This window comes from Lissotriton helveticus, chromosome 3_1 (genome assembly GCF_964261635.1).
Source record: "Lissotriton helveticus chromosome 3_1, aLisHel1.1, whole genome shotgun sequence".
Classification (NCBI taxonomy): Eukaryota; Metazoa; Chordata; class Amphibia; order Caudata; family Salamandridae; genus Lissotriton; species Lissotriton helveticus.
The window spans coordinates 718,682,862-718,699,436 of record NC_136061.1 but is presented as its reverse complement, the minus strand read 5'-3'; the positions used below and the strand labels follow the sequence as shown (position 1 = coordinate 718,699,436).

At 42.3% G+C, this 16,575-nt stretch overlaps 1 protein-coding gene across 5 annotated transcripts in view; it reads right to left on the bottom strand.

Moving 5' to 3' along the window:
• Positions 1–751: 751 nt before the first annotated feature.
• The window catches only part of HIPK3 (homeodomain interacting protein kinase 3), a 580,167-nt gene continuing 564,343 nt past the window's right edge, over positions 752–16,575 (bottom strand). For all 5 annotated transcript variants that reach the window (XM_078680871.1, XM_078680870.1, XM_078680873.1 and 2 more), the window contains 3 exons: positions 11,328–11,560; positions 8,006–8,133; positions 752–4,570 (listed from right to left, as the gene is read on the bottom strand). In XM_078680871.1, coding sequence (XP_078536997.1) covers positions 4,094–4,570; positions 8,006–8,133; positions 11,328–11,560 — 838 coding nt within the window. In that variant the 3' untranslated portion in view covers positions 752–4,093. The remainder of the gene's footprint in view (positions 4,571–8,005; positions 8,134–11,327; positions 11,561–16,575) is intronic.

The following is a 16,575-nucleotide window of genomic DNA, read 5'->3' as shown; positions in this document are numbered from 1 at the left end:
ATTTGCTTTCTACTCTAGTGCAACATTTATGACCATCAATGAAGATCATAAGTTGTAGAAGAAATAATTGTCGCCCTGGTTCTGAATCACAGTAATCGTAACAGAAGTCATAAATGACACTCCTTCGTCTTCAAACTTGTTTTCCTCGACCATTGCGATTAAATGTCAGGCCAGTAAGCTCTTTTAAAAAAAATATTTTAACATCTGTCAAAAAAGGACGGTCCCTGAGGCAACTGTACATACACCACATACTGTGATATAAAGGATCTAGACTTATTAAAAGGCACAGGCCTACTGTTTTTATTTTTCTAATGTAATGCCTGTTAAACCTCTTTCTACTCCGATTACATACACATTTTAGCAGTAATTTTGTATTAGGGTGCTGCAATGCAGTTTTGGAATGGGATACTGAATCTAATGGTGTACATTTTGGGGGAAAACCGTTCCTTGAGATGCTTTTAACCAGTCCTTGATATGCTTTTTAGAGGGCGCTTTACAATACTGGACAGTTATGCACCCTCTATATAGTGTTTTGCGGTCCCCACATGGAGCAGGGGACATTTAAACACTTATGACTATCCTTTGACACAGATGCAATATGACATACAGGTAAATTTCAGTTCTTGTAAAGTTGTAAAGAAAATGGAGTCATTACTGGTTAACTAGTAAGTGCATAAACGTGTGTCATTTTACAAGTCTTTTAATCTGCCAACACAAATTCTGGATAAGTAAGAATGAAAATGCGGACATGTTTGCTGCAATATATATTTTATTTCAAAGTGAATCTTGACAATAATACACCATAAATTGTTTTGACACTCACCAAAATAGTCACCTGGAAAACCCGCTTTTTGTGACAAAGTACAGAAGGCTTGGTCACATTTAAATCACTGAGAACTAGAGAAATACTATCGCAAACTTTAAGAGACATACATCCATGAAATTATTCCCAGTCCTCAAATTGTAATATTGCACAGTGCAATTGCTACATGGCAAACTAGTGTAGCACAAAATCAAAAGCCAAAATAAACAAAAATAAAAGCCACAAAAGTCTACAAATTGTATAACAGTAACAGTTCAAACTTAGTAATCAAGTCTACTCTTTCAGCAAATCATTCTACAACTTGTAGTTTGATTTTCTAATAACACAAGCCAAGTTAAACTACTTGTAAAAACATAACAAAAATTACTTAAAAACAAAAATGAGTTCATACAGTAGCATACTTGATTAATAAGACACCCTGAATTAAAATTAAAAACGGAATACAAGGATTTCATATAAAAATAATTTGCAAATTAAAAATAGTATGCAAGTATGCCGTTCGAGATTCATGCAGTGCTTAATTTTTAAAAAGGCATCAAACCATAAGCTGTATCTCAGTTTTATCTCATGGGAGGAATTTCTTTAGATATTCTTCAGTATATATTTTTGGTATGGCTCTCATGTTTCAGCACACTGAATTTCAGTTAGGGGAGACTCTCATACATACACTTCTCCCAAATTCAAAAACATTTCCAGGAATTTTAATATCTAGAAAGCAGCAGACCTGTAACTTGGAGAACATTCATATCATAAGCTTTCGTTTTAAAGGTTATGCATGGGTAAATAGATAGATTCAGTTAAACAAGCCTATAGGTGAACTCTCAAACACAGTAAAAAGTAATCACACTAATATCAAAGAACTAGAGATAACATGGCCCCCAAATAAGGAAAACAGTCATTTGTGGTGTCAATACAGAAAAGTTAATAGAAATAGGGAATCTGTTGGACCTACAATGCCAACGCTCACCGAGTCTATACATGACATGTTTATCGTATGTTTTCTTTACTCCATACATCTATTTCAACACCCATGGGCCAACTCAATTTCAATGTAACTAGATAGCACTTTTTAAATGTACATTTACAATTTTCTTTTTTTATAAAATGCATAGTGTTGATTACTAAAAACACTGAAACGTGTCGGAAAATTTTGGATCCTTCATCTCCAGTGTGACTAAAAAATGTACTGCTGGTATTTCTGTTTTATGACCTAATACTGTTGTATTTTTTTTTTAATAAAATAAGTTTTTCAAATGTAGGCACAGTAGTTTTACACATACATTAAATAAAACACTGCTTGTGTCAATGGAGTAAAGAAAAACCTGTCTGGTCATTAGCTTATTGACAGTGCTGTGCTAGTGGTATGAAGTTCATTGAACAAATAAACATTGGTATTCCAAAACATTTGGGGAGTTAAAACTGAAATCATTTACACTACTTATTCCAGTCAACGCTGCAAAGACTGTATTCCAGAACTTAAAATAAAACATGAAGTCAAGCCTGAAACATAGCTTTTTAACAACCTACACACAACGCCAAAAATGAAATAACAAAAATTAAGTTACATTGAAACATTCACTTATAAGCAGTAACTAGCTCAGAGTTAATGAAGATAAAATACTGATGCATATAACACACCCCAAAATAACATACACAATTTAAAGTCCATCATTTACAATACAGCAGTTACATTGACACTCCAAATATGAAAGCAAAGTAAAAATCAAAACTCCCACTTCTATTTCATGTAAATAGACAACCAGAAATCAGAAGGCTATGTAGGAACTACTTAATCACCTAATTTCACAGCTATCCAAAGTGGCAATCATTATATAGCAGCTTATCTATGATACATTCAAGATAAATGATACATTTATTACTTGCCCATAAGCTTAAACATAGCCCCTGTTTAATAACTTTTCTTCAAACCCATTTCTAAACTACAGTATACTTAAGGTCTATGCTAAAAATAGCCACCTTTTTTTTATAGGAAATGGATAATTAAAGTCTTTGGTGCTGTAAAAAGCAACTTTATTTGAACAAACAAAAACAATATACTTCCTAAATAAAAATGAAAAGCATGAAATTTATGTCCCTGTCGGAATGTATTAAATAAGCATTGAACAGTAACAATCTAAAACAAACACTATAATGTAAAAAGGCTAAAACCGGTTCCATGCATGAATGAAAAAATGCACACACCTCACATCTTATCAAGCTTTCAACAGTAAATATATCTGATAATTATAAAATACTGCATGGTTTGCTCAAGCCACTATGAAACCATATCGCAAGTCCAATGAATGCCAATTGCAATTTCTTCCACAAGCAACAATCATGCCAATGGCATGTCTGTCAAACCTAAATATTTTGAAAATAAACCACTAGATATTTCATTTCGAATAAACAGTACAAATACTGTTTAGAAGGTCTTGCTCGTCACATCTTTACAACAAACAATGAAAGCTGTACTGCGGTCTTTTGTTGGAGCCAAATAGTTCTGATAAAAACAGAATTTGGTTACAGCAAACATGCTGTCCTCCTGATAAGGAATTCACCAGCTACTAAAATCATACCACACAAAACTCAAACAAAATCTACCCTATAAAATCGGATCTGAATTAAGTGCTGCAGTCCTCAACATGAATATACAAGTAGTAACATTAACAACCTCAATATTTAAGGCACTATGTGTGGAAACGGTATACAATGCAGCTGAGATTATTAGGACGACAACATTGAAGAGCAAAGTCTAGGCAACCTTCTCGATTTGCCCATGCAAAAGACACATGCAATGTAAAGTACAACTTTCTTGTTAGATACAGTAAGTGACTCAACATTGAAAACACCAAGACACAGGTAATACAAACATATTACTTGTACACTGTACTGTAGACATATGTGCATCTGTTGCTCTATATCTGTACACTGAATGGCTTCCCAAATGTCGACGTGTCTTGCACTTGTTAAAAGGCAATTTTATAAAAAAATAGCAGGAGCAAAAACTAAGCTTCTACTCCTGTAAGTCACCTGTCTACAGTTACTATATAAGATAACATGACCAAAGACAAGTTATACCAAATGTGCAAAACACATTAAAGTGAACGTTTTTTAAAGCTCAAAGTTGTTTACATTGCACCCAAGTCTACATGATTCAAAAATAATTTTCTTGTTGTGCCATGGCTAATATTTATTAAATACCATGTTCGTTTTTCTTCAATTTAAATGTCTGTATCATTGAGCTTCTCCAGCATACCACAATTCAAGTTCTCACATATATGGATACTGGTTAAGTTTTGTTGGACTCAATGGAAATCCTGTGAAAGAAGGAGAAGCTGCAATGTAAGAATGTGATGGAAAAAACTGTTTGTATTGAGTTTGATGAACGGATGGAGAAGGTAATAGACGGTGGTTTATGCCCACGGCGACTTGGTGAATTATGCCACTTGGGTGAGAGATACTGTAGGTTGGATGCTGCAGAATAGGTCTTGAAGTACATGGAGAGGCTAGGATGTGGGCTACAGGTGGAGCAGTGCTTAGGGGTGCAGAGGGACCATAAGAAATGATAGCCGGCTGTCCTCCCAAATGAGCGTTTCCAGCTAAATGTGCGTGAACGGTTGTGTGATTAGGACTTCCGTGTTGAAGGTTGAAAGGGTGGCTAGCCACATTTGCTGGGATGAAGGTCTGTTGTCTTCGATGACCATAGTTTCCATTCCACTCTGGGTGTCCAGATCCTAAGAGCTGAACCTTAAAATCACAAAGAAAAAAAAAATATTGTGAGATGATTTTTCACATGAAACACCCGATTGACAGATTAGGGAGTTGTTAATTTTTTTGGCTGTTCATAGCACATGCACCAAAAGCAATCTTCTCCGAAATGTTTTATGAAGCTGCAGTTACCACCTACAGTAACACAAACATGTCAAATGCAGGAAAATTGTTAACATTGCGATATAGTGTGCAATGAGATATAAAGTTCAGTCAATACAAATGTTCACTGTATGCTACAATGACAGAATAGGATAGGAGCTGTGCTCATTTTTCATTTTAGTTTTTTTGTCTGTCTTGTGTCAATTGGGTCTTAGCTTCAATACAGTTTTAGGGAAGGAACACAGGCCCTGGACACCTGATTGGCAGGAGCCCAGGGCACACTCAGTCAAAGCACATCAGCAATTCAGCAAAGAGTGGGGGCATACCAGGCAAGAAAGATGGCACTTTCTCACACTCATTCCTTAGCTATCTATCTCCCTTTTTTCGGTCTACTCCACCGCTTCAGGGCTTGCTACTCTATTTAACGCTTATGACTGCACATGGAAATCCCCTACAAGAGAAGATATAGTTTACCTGTAACTCCAGTTCTCTCATAAGGGTATTTCTATGATAGTCTTAAGCAGCACTCCTTCCTCCACGGAGAATTAGACAGACAATTTCATGGTCCGCTATTATTCAGCTACTAGACTATAAAAAGAACTGAGATAACTGTCTCTGGCTGAGCATGATGGGATATTGGAGGTCACAGTTCTTAAAGACCGTCTCCTTTTTCTTCCCTGATAATGGCAGCCTTTGGGCTATACTTCCCTGCACTTCATAATTCTCTCACATAACTAAAGGGTTTGTGAAAGATTATTTCTGTACCGTATAAGGTTTTTCATGCATTACTTAGATGTTTCCTTGGAAATTACCCTTTTGTTACAAGAAGATGAAGATTTTTTTACCACTGTAGCCTAATTCTATGGGCTGCATAAGGACTTTAAGTTACTATTCAAGGCCTTCCTGAAGAAAGGCGAACTTCAGCACTTAAGGCGATATGTTGTAAAAAGTGCTCTGGTAGGCTTTACAGTACTAGAAATATTTTGGTATTGTCAATAAGTAACAGTAGCAAACTCAACAAATGTGAAAGACATTTAGAGTAATGGGCAGAACAATGCAATCATATGGAAGGGAAACAGTAATATGCAGTTACAGGTAAGTACTCGACTTACACATCTAGTCTTCGGGCGTTTGGATCAACACTGGGCAAGTGTCAGTTTAAGGTAGGTACTGAACCACCAGCAGCACTTGGGTTCAGAGGTCATTGGGTCCAATATTGGTAAAAGGAGACTAGGGGCACCCACAAGAGGTGCGATTTGATGTTAAGTAACCATGTTTTCAGGGCACAGGACCCGGGGATTAAACAAGCACTTGGCACAAGGCATCACCAACCTTACACTACCAGTGGCACGGGGCAGCTGCGCGCAAATCAGTGTCAAGCACCCAATGGGTAATCTAGGTCGCACAAAAAGGCTGCAGGCTTGGACCAGGAGGCTGGATGAAGTTGCCCACCGGCAGGGCAGGTAAATTGAGATGTTGAAGGAGGGCTGGGCACCCAAAGGTCAGGGCCCAAGGATGCAGGGGTGACCTTTGGTGTCGGATTTTTTGTACTGGAGCCAGTCAGGGGCACCCTTCGTACAGACGCTGCAGGCTACTTTGTAAGGTCCAGGAGAGGTCAACCACCGGTGTACTCAAAGTTGCTAGGGAAAAGTCACTGGGCAGCTGAGTCACTCAGACTGGGAGTTCTTGGAAGTTGCTGGCTATAAGACAGGCTTCGTCTTCTTTGCAGGCTGTTTCAGCTAAAGACAGGCCAATAGGTCTGATGCCAAGTCAGTCGTCGTGTTCTGGCTTTGGTGCACAGCGTCTTCTTTGTAGGTTGCAGGTATAGGAGGATCAAGGTGCAGGGGTGCCCGTGAATACTGAATTTAGGGGCATTGCAGATACTAGCAGATGGAAGCCAATGGGCTACTTGCCTTATAGGGTGACTACACCCTTAGCATGTCACCTCCCTTTGGGAAGGGGGCATCCCCTTACCTGATTGGTTAAAATACTTCCATTCAAGAAGGAGAATTTTCTAAGGCAGGGGTCACCTCGGTCCAGGGCACCTTTAAAGTGGTTCTGGCAGATGGGGAACACACCTCCCCAGACTACCAATTGTCCCACTGACCTTGCTGCCAAAAGTAGGGCTTGTCAGGGGGACGGACATTTCCACTGGCTGGAGAGGCCCTGGCTAGCATTACAGAGGGCAGGAAGCCTTTGAGGCTTTCCGCCCTGAATGCTGATCGTGCTTTGGGGGTTTATTCCTGACCCACAAGGGCTCTCACCTCAGGGGGTCAGAAACATGTCTGAGTATGGCAGGCAGGTGCAGACCAGTCGGCTGCACACTAGTAAATAGGTTGTTTTCTGGGAACATCTCTAAGAAGCCCTCTGAGCGCATTTTGCAATAAATCCAATACTGGCATCAGTATGGGATTATTGTGCTGAAAAGTTTGATACCAAATTGCCTAGCATTCAGTAAAGCAATCATGGAGCTGTGGAGTTCGTAATGACAAACTCCCAGTTCATGAACTCAATATGGCTTCACTGCACTAATAATGTCTAAGAATGGACTTAGGCACTGTAAGAGCATATTGCTTGTGCAGCTATGCCCTCATTTGTGGTATAGTGCACCTATCCTTAGAGCTGTAAGGCCTGCTAGAGGGATGACTTACCTCTGCCACAGGCAGTGGTAGACATGGCACACAGGGATGTGTACCATGTTGACTCTTCAGTTTTAGCTGCACTTAAACACACAGTCTGCAATGGCAGTGTGTATGTGTTAGGTGAAGGATCTCTTAGGGTGGCATAATACATGGGGCAGCCCTTAGAGACCCTCTCTGGTTACAATGCCCTTGGTATCAGGGGTACCTTTTACAAGGTGAGCCAGAGGTGTGCTAATTGTGGAAACAATGGTACAGTTTAGGAAAAAGAACACAGGTAGTGGGGCCTGGATATCAGTGATCCAGTACACGCTTAAAGTTGCATTAGATACCAGGCAAACAATGTAAGGCACTGCAACAGAAATGCCATTTTCCTACAGACAGGGTGGTTGAAGTACAAATATGCTGACTAATATATGACTGACTAACTTTCTTAATTGATACTGGAACTCCTTGCTGTAATGGATATTCTTCATGAAAGTTACACTTAAAATATCAATACATGTATTTAAAAAACAAAATATCTTAGGCTTGAAAAGGCTGCAGTCAATGAAATCAGAAATGTACAAAAGTATACCGGAAACCAATCATCAAAGAAGATAGATCTAATAAAACCATTCACTGAAGCCTATTCAAGTTGAATAACACAAACTGAGAATTGAAAAAGAAATACCTGGCTGAAGTTCAAATGCTGTTGTTGGAATGCAGATGCCAATTTATGCTGTCGATGACTCAAAGTAGGTGGATGGTTGATTCTTCCAGGGGCAGACCTGCCTTTTATCAGTGGCTGGAATACGGGTTCTGAAATAGTTAAAAGAAAAAACAGATGCTGGTTCAGATTCAACAACAGACCTGTCTTAGAGAAGCTAATGCACAGAGCAAGGGAACAAAAAATCCAGCTTTTGGAAGATCCCACATTTGAAAGGCACAAGTTCCACATGGCATATCGGGGCATCACATTTAAATTAATTGTATAACTACATAGACCTTAGACTGCAGCTTGTTGTTTTCCATAGATTTTCTTTAAACTTGCATGCACAAAGGCAGTTACAGATATTACCCATGTGACTAAGCAATTCTGCACTGTTCTTGCTAGAAATTCATGCCACTTTGAGTAGGGCAGTGCCCCTTTTTGACATGGTCACCCCCACTTCTGCCCGGTATTCAATGCAATTTTGTCTGGAAGTGCACTGGGTTCCTGTTATCCAGGCCCCCAGTGTTAGATCCTTCCCAAAACTGTAAGCATGTTCCCCCAATAGGCAATACCTTTGGCATCCTTGTAAGTCCCTAGTACATGGTACCCCAGGAACCTATGGCATGGGTACCAAAGAGCGTCCCTAAAGGCTGCAGCATGTTTTGATGCAACACTAAGGAACCCCTCACCTAACTCATGCAGACTACCATTGCAGGATGCATGCCTTGGTGTAGACAAAAGCTAAAACACAACATGGTACACACCCCTGTGTGCCATGCCTACAGACACTGCATGCAAGTCCGTACTAGTGACCAGGGAAGCCATTTTAAGTACCTGTGCTGCACACTGGTGAAAACGAGTTCCCCAGCTACATGATGGTATCACTGAAACCAAAGATGTCTGATATCAAATATCTTATATTAATGAACCCACACCGATTCCAGTGATGGATTTAATACATGCGCCCAAAATTCACCTTTCGAGATGCCCCCTGAAAACCTACCATCCACTGGCTGACTGGGCTGGACTAGCCTGCCACCACAGACAAGTTCCTGACCCTAGGGGTGAGGGCCAACACTCTCAGGAGTTCAGGAACTAAGCCTGCTTCGGCAGATGTGTATTTTCCACCACCTTCCAGCCGGATGACCTGTAAATTTGCATTCCAAGGCAGGGGGCTTCAAAGAGCCTGCTGCCTTAGAATCAGATCTAGCTTCCCTCAAAAGAATGTCGCCCCACCTGACCAGGGACCATTTTGCGTCTGGATAGATAAGAAAATTAGTGGACCTAGAGGCGGGTTCCCCTCAGGCTAGTTCCACCCCGAAGGTAGGCTACCTGATGTGGCCACAACATTTCAGTCTTTCATGTTTATGGTGGCATAATTAGGTATTCTTGGACTGGGATATGCCCACAACCCACAGAAAGCAGTCAAATAGGGGTTGTAGTGATCCCAAGGGTGAGTAGCCCATTGGATACTACCTTACACTTACCTAACACTGCTAAATTTAGTATTTAATATTTAGCCCCTGGCAGCAGGAAATCAGATCCTGCCAACTTGAAAGAAGATGGTCGAGTCGCAAGAACCAATAACATAAGACCAGCAAGTGACTTGGTGCCAACCCTGCTGGTCTGTCTGCTGTCCTCGACAATTACGCCAAAGAAGACTTGTCCTGATGATGCCTGTGCCTCCAAAAGCCTGCGAGGACTTCCAGACTTCAGCTAAGACCCAGGAACTCCCATGGAGTAGTAAAGCTGCTCCCCTGCATCCTGCAGGCACCCCAAAAGAGCTTGAGGACTCCAGACCGCCCAAAATACGACACTGAAAACACCACTGTACCCGTGACCCTAGCCCAAGTGGAAGTGCGCCAATGGTGCCAGCATGTGGACTTCCTGACGCCACCTGCAACCTTTTCTACGAGTATCTCTAGTGACAGAAAAAGACACCTCAGGACATTGCAGCACCCGCCAGCCCAGTGCAGAGAAGAAGAGTACCAATGACATGAACACTGAGACTTGAGCCCCCTGGTTGGTTCAGCCCAACTGGCCACCCACATTTTGATTTGATTGAAAAATTTGTAAAGCACACGAATGCCCTGAGGCGTCTTGGCGCTAGGTCAGATGCATAGAATCCAGGACTGCCCAGATGGAAATTGGTCTAAGCTGAGAAGAGCCACAACCACTACCAACCTGCAGCTTCTTTGTTACCAAAAAGATCCCCACTGACTTCAACACTGAATTGCACCTTTTTACCCCAGTGCCACCAGACTTGACCTGTTGGTGCTGGCTTGGACCTTGCCCCACACTCAACTTCGGTCCAGGAGATTGGTCTCTTAAGTCACTGTAAAGAACTTGTATGCAATATATATATATCTATATATCTATATATCTATATATAGATATATAGATATATATATACACCTATTTCACCATCCTCTTGGAGCCAGTGACCAGAGTGTTGCGACGTTGTGACTTGGAATATATTTATGTTTATATATATATATACATATACACACGTTATTGTAAATTGGTGTGGATCTCCTCATTGAGTCGTTTGTACCATTTATTGACTGCGTAAGTACTGCAGATGTCCAACACTAGTCTCTGATAAGCCCAAGGCTGCTCGGCCACACTACTCTCTAAGAAAGCACCTTGGAATTGCTAGAACACCGCCGCCCACTTATAAGGGATACATGGACTCTGAACAGTATACCTCTTTGTGGTATACTATATAAAGAGCCAGTTATCTACACTATGTCCCCAGTATTATCTTGATTTTAGACAAAGCTTTGGAGTCTGTTTTGAAGTTATGTAATCACTGGATAAAAAATAAAAAGGCAGGGTGAGGACTTTCACTTGTACATATAATTTCTCTTCCCCCCGAAAGAGTGCTAAATGTAATGCAGACTGTTCGCACAATGAAACTTATTGGCGGTCATTGATGGTGTTTTAGAAAAATAATGTAATGGGTAACTAGAGGAAGGAAAAGCAAAATTGGTACCAAATATTTAACACAATACCCTAGACTCTTAATAAATATGAATATGTAAAAAAGTATTACAATTTTAAAAAACACAATAGCCTTACATAAAACAAGTGCATCAAGCATGCGCTGAAAGAGTGTAGGTCAATGTATAATGCCATCTTGGAAACTTATGGTATATAAAATACCATTAGATAATTTTTGTACTTCTTCTCTCAGATTATGTTAATTTACAAGTGAAAACGTGTGTATTTAAAAAAATTGCCATTTGCATAAAGCATGCAGAAGAGCATAGAATATGCCATACTTTGAAGAAATGCTTACCTGTATTGGAGAGAGGATTGGAATTCAATCTGTTATTTTCTATTCTCATTGGGGGTACCACCACAGTGCATATAGCTGGTTTGGTTTTTATGTTATCTGAGGCTTGCGTTTCTGTATTTTGATTAGTATCTCCAGTAAAATTGCTTTCTTCAAATGGGCTGTCATGTCCTGACGAATCTGATGTTGGAGAGCCATCGACCGTATCACATCCACTCTCGGGATCATCTGACATGCTAGAATACAAAATCCTTAATTATAGGTTATGTTGAATAACACCAAGAGATGTGCAAATTCTGTACACCTATTATTCATAGGTAATTCTCAATCTCAGAGCAATTTATTTTAACGGGTACTTGAAATATTGAATATCAAAAAGTGTAAAGCAAAAAAAAAAAAAAAAAACAAGCCTTGGCATTGCCAATAGGTCTCGCCTTTGGGTCCTTATAAGTATTTAGCCAGAGTTATTGCCTTTGGCAATATTTTTAAGCTAGGTTAGCCGAACGAGAAAGTTCCATGCATAGACTACAATCGCCTTCCCGTACCTTGAGTGTAAGGTGTACAGAAGCACCAGTGTGGCAAGCATGTCCCACAGTAATAAATTGCCAAAAGGAAATTGTGCAGCGTGATGTGTACGTGCGGATGCAACAGCAAATGTTGTGTAATAAAAATGATCCTTCCTGCTTTGCTCTTCAAAACACACCCAAGATAAATATTGTTAATTCGCTGCTGGAAGCAAAGGGAGATACATCTGTTGTCAAGAGTCTTTTCCAGCTACTGTTGCATAGTGTTTTAGGATCCTAGTGTAAGTTTCCCGATTCATGCCCATATATAGGTATAAATCACCCTATTCTTATATAGGCATAGAAATCATAACCATATTAAGACATAGCTTAAGTAGTCCTAATACGGCTTGACTAGTTCCGAAAATCTACAACGATTTCTTGGAAAAACCCGCCTTCAGCAGTCAGGGACTTCCCCCTGCATGAATATAGACTTATCCAAGAACTCATGGAGTTTTCAAAGTACTAAGTCTTTGATGACGTTATTATATCCAACCTTACGTAAAATTCGGCACCTTCAAGGTATAAATATGCCCACACTTGCCCAAACAGACACACGGTGGTTTGGAGCAGTTCGACTATCTACTTGCCCGACACCCTGCTACAGCAAGTGCCGAAGGAAGCCGACCCTCCAGCAGACGTACTGAGAGAGACGCTGTCTTTTCTCTTGCTGAGAAATCCAGCTCCACTGTTTCCAACCTACCCTTGGGGGTTGTTGGGAAATCGAGTCCTGAGAGAGATACCAGACCTCCTTCATTCTAAACCAAGGTAAGGAGCTGATTAGACCCTTAGAGAATTCTTGGAATAGATTCTTGGCAAAAGAGTACTGAAACTAAGCTACACCACACTTACTTCTTCCCTTGCACTAGACCTAGGTTAGGTGCACCGGGGTAGGCGTATTTTAGAAGCACCCGTTGGGTACTTTTAGTCTCTATTTATTAATTAATCCTCAACACTGCGAGTTGTCTTCTTTGCTTCGTTTCCCAGTTCTCTGCCTATCCTCAAAGAGCTTATCAAAGAGTACTAGCTTCCAATGGAGAAAAGCGTTCACATAACAATTTGCCTAACGCACAAGTAACTTACCTTCGGTAACGATATATCTGTAAGAAACAGTAGTTAGTGTTAGATTCCTTACCTTAGAATATCCCCAGGCGTCAGGCTGGATCCGGAAAGTTTTCGTCATCAGTACCCTTGACCGTCGGTAGGCGTCGTCTGTGGCTCCGCGTCCGACGTCATGATCGCCGGGATGACGTCGGAGTACTTAGACTCCGCCCTCGCTCGCCGACGTCAGTTCTGTACATAGCTTTCCGTGCCAGGAACGCAGAGCCATGATAGAAACCAACACTGGTGCCATGAAACTAGGGCCCTCAAAGGGAGATACCTTAAACCTAGATATCGGTTCGCAGAACGGGGAGGATGGGTGAAGCGGTAAGGAATCTAAAACTAACTACTGTTTCTTAAAGATATATCGTTACCGAAGGTAAGTAACTTGTGCATCTGAAAGAAACAGGTTAGTGTTATATTCCTTACCTTAGAATAGATACCCCAGCAATACCAACCCCGATGGTGGGTCTGCGAACCAAGATCACACCAGAAAGTCCTGAGTACAGAACGGCCGACAAAGCCAACTCTCCGGACTTGGCTGTCCAGGCAGTAGTGCTTAACAAACGTGTGCAGCGAGGCCCACGTAGCTGACTGACAGATGTCCTGCAAGGGCACTCCCCGGCCCAGGGCAGTAGTAGCCGCCGTGGCCAGAGTGGAATGGGCGCGCAGCCCAACAGGAGTCTCCTTTTTCACTAAGGAGTAGCAAACCTTGATGCACAAGAAAACCCACCGATAGATGGTCCGTTTGTGCACCGCCCGTCCCTTCTTAGCGCTGCTCAATCTCCACGCATGTAGGTGGAGACTGGACAGGTTCGGGTGGAGGACCGGACATGCCCTTCGATGGCCGTCGCCTCTTTGGCAACAAAGGTTATAGTGCGCTAGAGCATTTTAAGGACTCCAGGGCTACGGCAAAGTCCTTGGGCCTGCGCCAGCAAACTTACGCTTTTCGCCCCTTTCGTGGCCAAGGAAGGGGCACTCCCGCACATCCAGCCAGCCACAGGCCGCAGAACCAGTCTCAACGTGGACGTGGTTACTGCCGTGGCGGTACCGGGGGACAACGGCAGGGTCAGTCCACATTCGTCCCCGCAGCATCTGCCTCTAAGCCTTCCTAGTCCGTCATTTCAGGCCCATTCGACGCCAGTTACACCTGTAACTACGATCTGATTCTCATGTAAAGCGCTCGGATACCTCCGGGTCTAGCCAGCGCTATATAAAACCTTTAAAATAAAATAAATAAATAAAGCTCGGGATACCAGTATCTTCGTGCCTAGTCCGGAGTCACAACGATGACTCGGGCCCGGTCTCGCCTGATCTTCTTCAGCACTCTGGGCAGAAGTGGTATAGGCGGAAAGGCGTACAACAGACCGCAGCTCCACTCACGACGAAAAGCGTCGCAGAGCGAGTGCCGTCTTGGAAATTCCAAAGCACAGAACTGATAACATTGTGCGTTCTCTACTGTGGCGAATAGATCTAACCAAGGCTCTCCCCACTGCTGAAAGAGACCTTGCGCCACGTCCGAGTTCAGACGCCATTCGTGATCCATCATGCACTGGTGGCTGGGTTCGTGCGCCCTGGCGTTCAGGGAACCTGCCAGGTGTTGAACCACCAGGGTGACGCCCTGGCGTTCCAGCCATTGCCAGAGGCGCAGAGCCTCCTGACAAAGGGTCCACGACCCCACCCCACCCTGTTTGTTGCAGTACCACATGGCGGTTGTGTTGTCTGTGAACACCTGCACTACACTCCACAGACAGAGGGAAGGAATGCCTTCAGTGCAAGTCGGATCGCCCGCAGCTCCGGAAGGTTGATATGGAGCCGGGACTCTGCCAGAGACCAGAGGCCTCTGATCTCCCCTCTCCCACGTGGCCCCCCCATCCCAGGAGGGACGCATTTGTGACTACTACGTGCTCCGGTTGGGGTAGGGAGAGGGTTCTGCCGCTGACCCAATCGCGGTCTGTGAGCCACCACTGCAACTGACTCGCAGTGCCCTCCGAGATCAGGACGTGGTTGGACAGGTTGCCCTGATGCTGTGCCCACTGAAACTTCAGGTCCGACTGCAGAGCCCGAATCCGCCACCTGGCGTGATGCACCAGAAGGATGCAGGAGGCCATCAGTGCTTAATTTGTAAAATATGAAGTGCAGGTGCTCAAATGTTTATTGGAGGCCACACCTACTTTTCTCTGGCACCACCCACTTCCACCACTGGCTCCACCCACTTACTATATTAGCTCCATCCACATCTTCAACTGGCACCACTAAAAGTCAGATGTAATATATACCTGATGTGATGTTACACAATATCTGCCAGTGGGAGTCCAAACTACGTGTCTCTCCATGGCCAGTGAGGAAAATTACTGTCTGTGGTGTTGTGCATTCACACAGGAGCTAGGGCTTAGACCCAATATGTGCCTCCTTTGTTCCTGCCAGTCTTGATTCCCACATCTATTTAGAAGTGCTACCCCTTACACCAGAGAGCCGAAGACCGCTTCCTAAGACAGAAGACTGTCACGATTCAGAAGCCCTGGCATTTATGAATGCCATTTTCACTTTTTTCGTTAAACTATATCTTGATCTCATGAACAATAGGGCACGGATGATTATGCCTTTTGTGCACTTAAAAACCTCTCCATATATTTTCTCTTCACGTCCTCAGAATAATCTACGAAAGCATGATTTATTTCCTTAAAATGTATATATGAAACACCTGCAACAAGATAAAGTCTCGAACTTGGCCTATATGTCCTTCTCACAGACACAGTTGATAACTCTAACTAGACACAAACTACGTGGAAGGATGAGCGGGATAGGGGACGCATGGGGTGGGAGGGATTAATCAGGTTGAAAACACTTGTTTGTTGTATGTACTCAGTATTTCATTTGGAAAGTGGATTTGTCTAGCTAAAACATATATTTAATGGGCCACAAATCAAATGCTTTCCACATCACTCATAAGTGAATGGGAAAACTGTACCAAGGTATTGCCTGAAGACAGTTTAAACAGCTTTCTTGGCAGTGTATGTGGAGCACAAAAAAACAAACCCCAGGTGGACAACTCAAATTGATCACTGGAATAATTACACAAATAGACAAAGAGTCGTCTCAGGGCTATTTAGTGTCCTCTTCCATTGAGAGGACAGATCCTGTCTAAGAGGCACACCTTCCTGTGTGGAAGAGCGCCGCCCATGCTCAAGGTGAAACACAATCACTATACACATCTAAGTATATATGGAATGAATGCTTTTTGTGCAGATTGTTGAGTGACTTGCATGTCTGTCTTGTATTAATGTTAAAAAGGCACCCGATAATAGAAATGATTTTGAGATTCTACTTTGTGTCTTCTGTCTATTCCATGAGAGAGTACTATTACCAGATGGCAGAGGTATGAGAAAAAAGAAATGATCAGGAGAACATTGGTGACACCCCCAGCCCATTTTTCACGTAATTCTTGACAGGATAGTGGTAGAAGAAAAGCTAGAGAACTAAGGTTCTGTAGGTGAACTTTCACAACACCTAAGTGCAGCAGCTGTTAAACGCACAACTTAGTTAATGAACAACATTATCTCCTGGCTCTCATTTTAGAAGCTTGG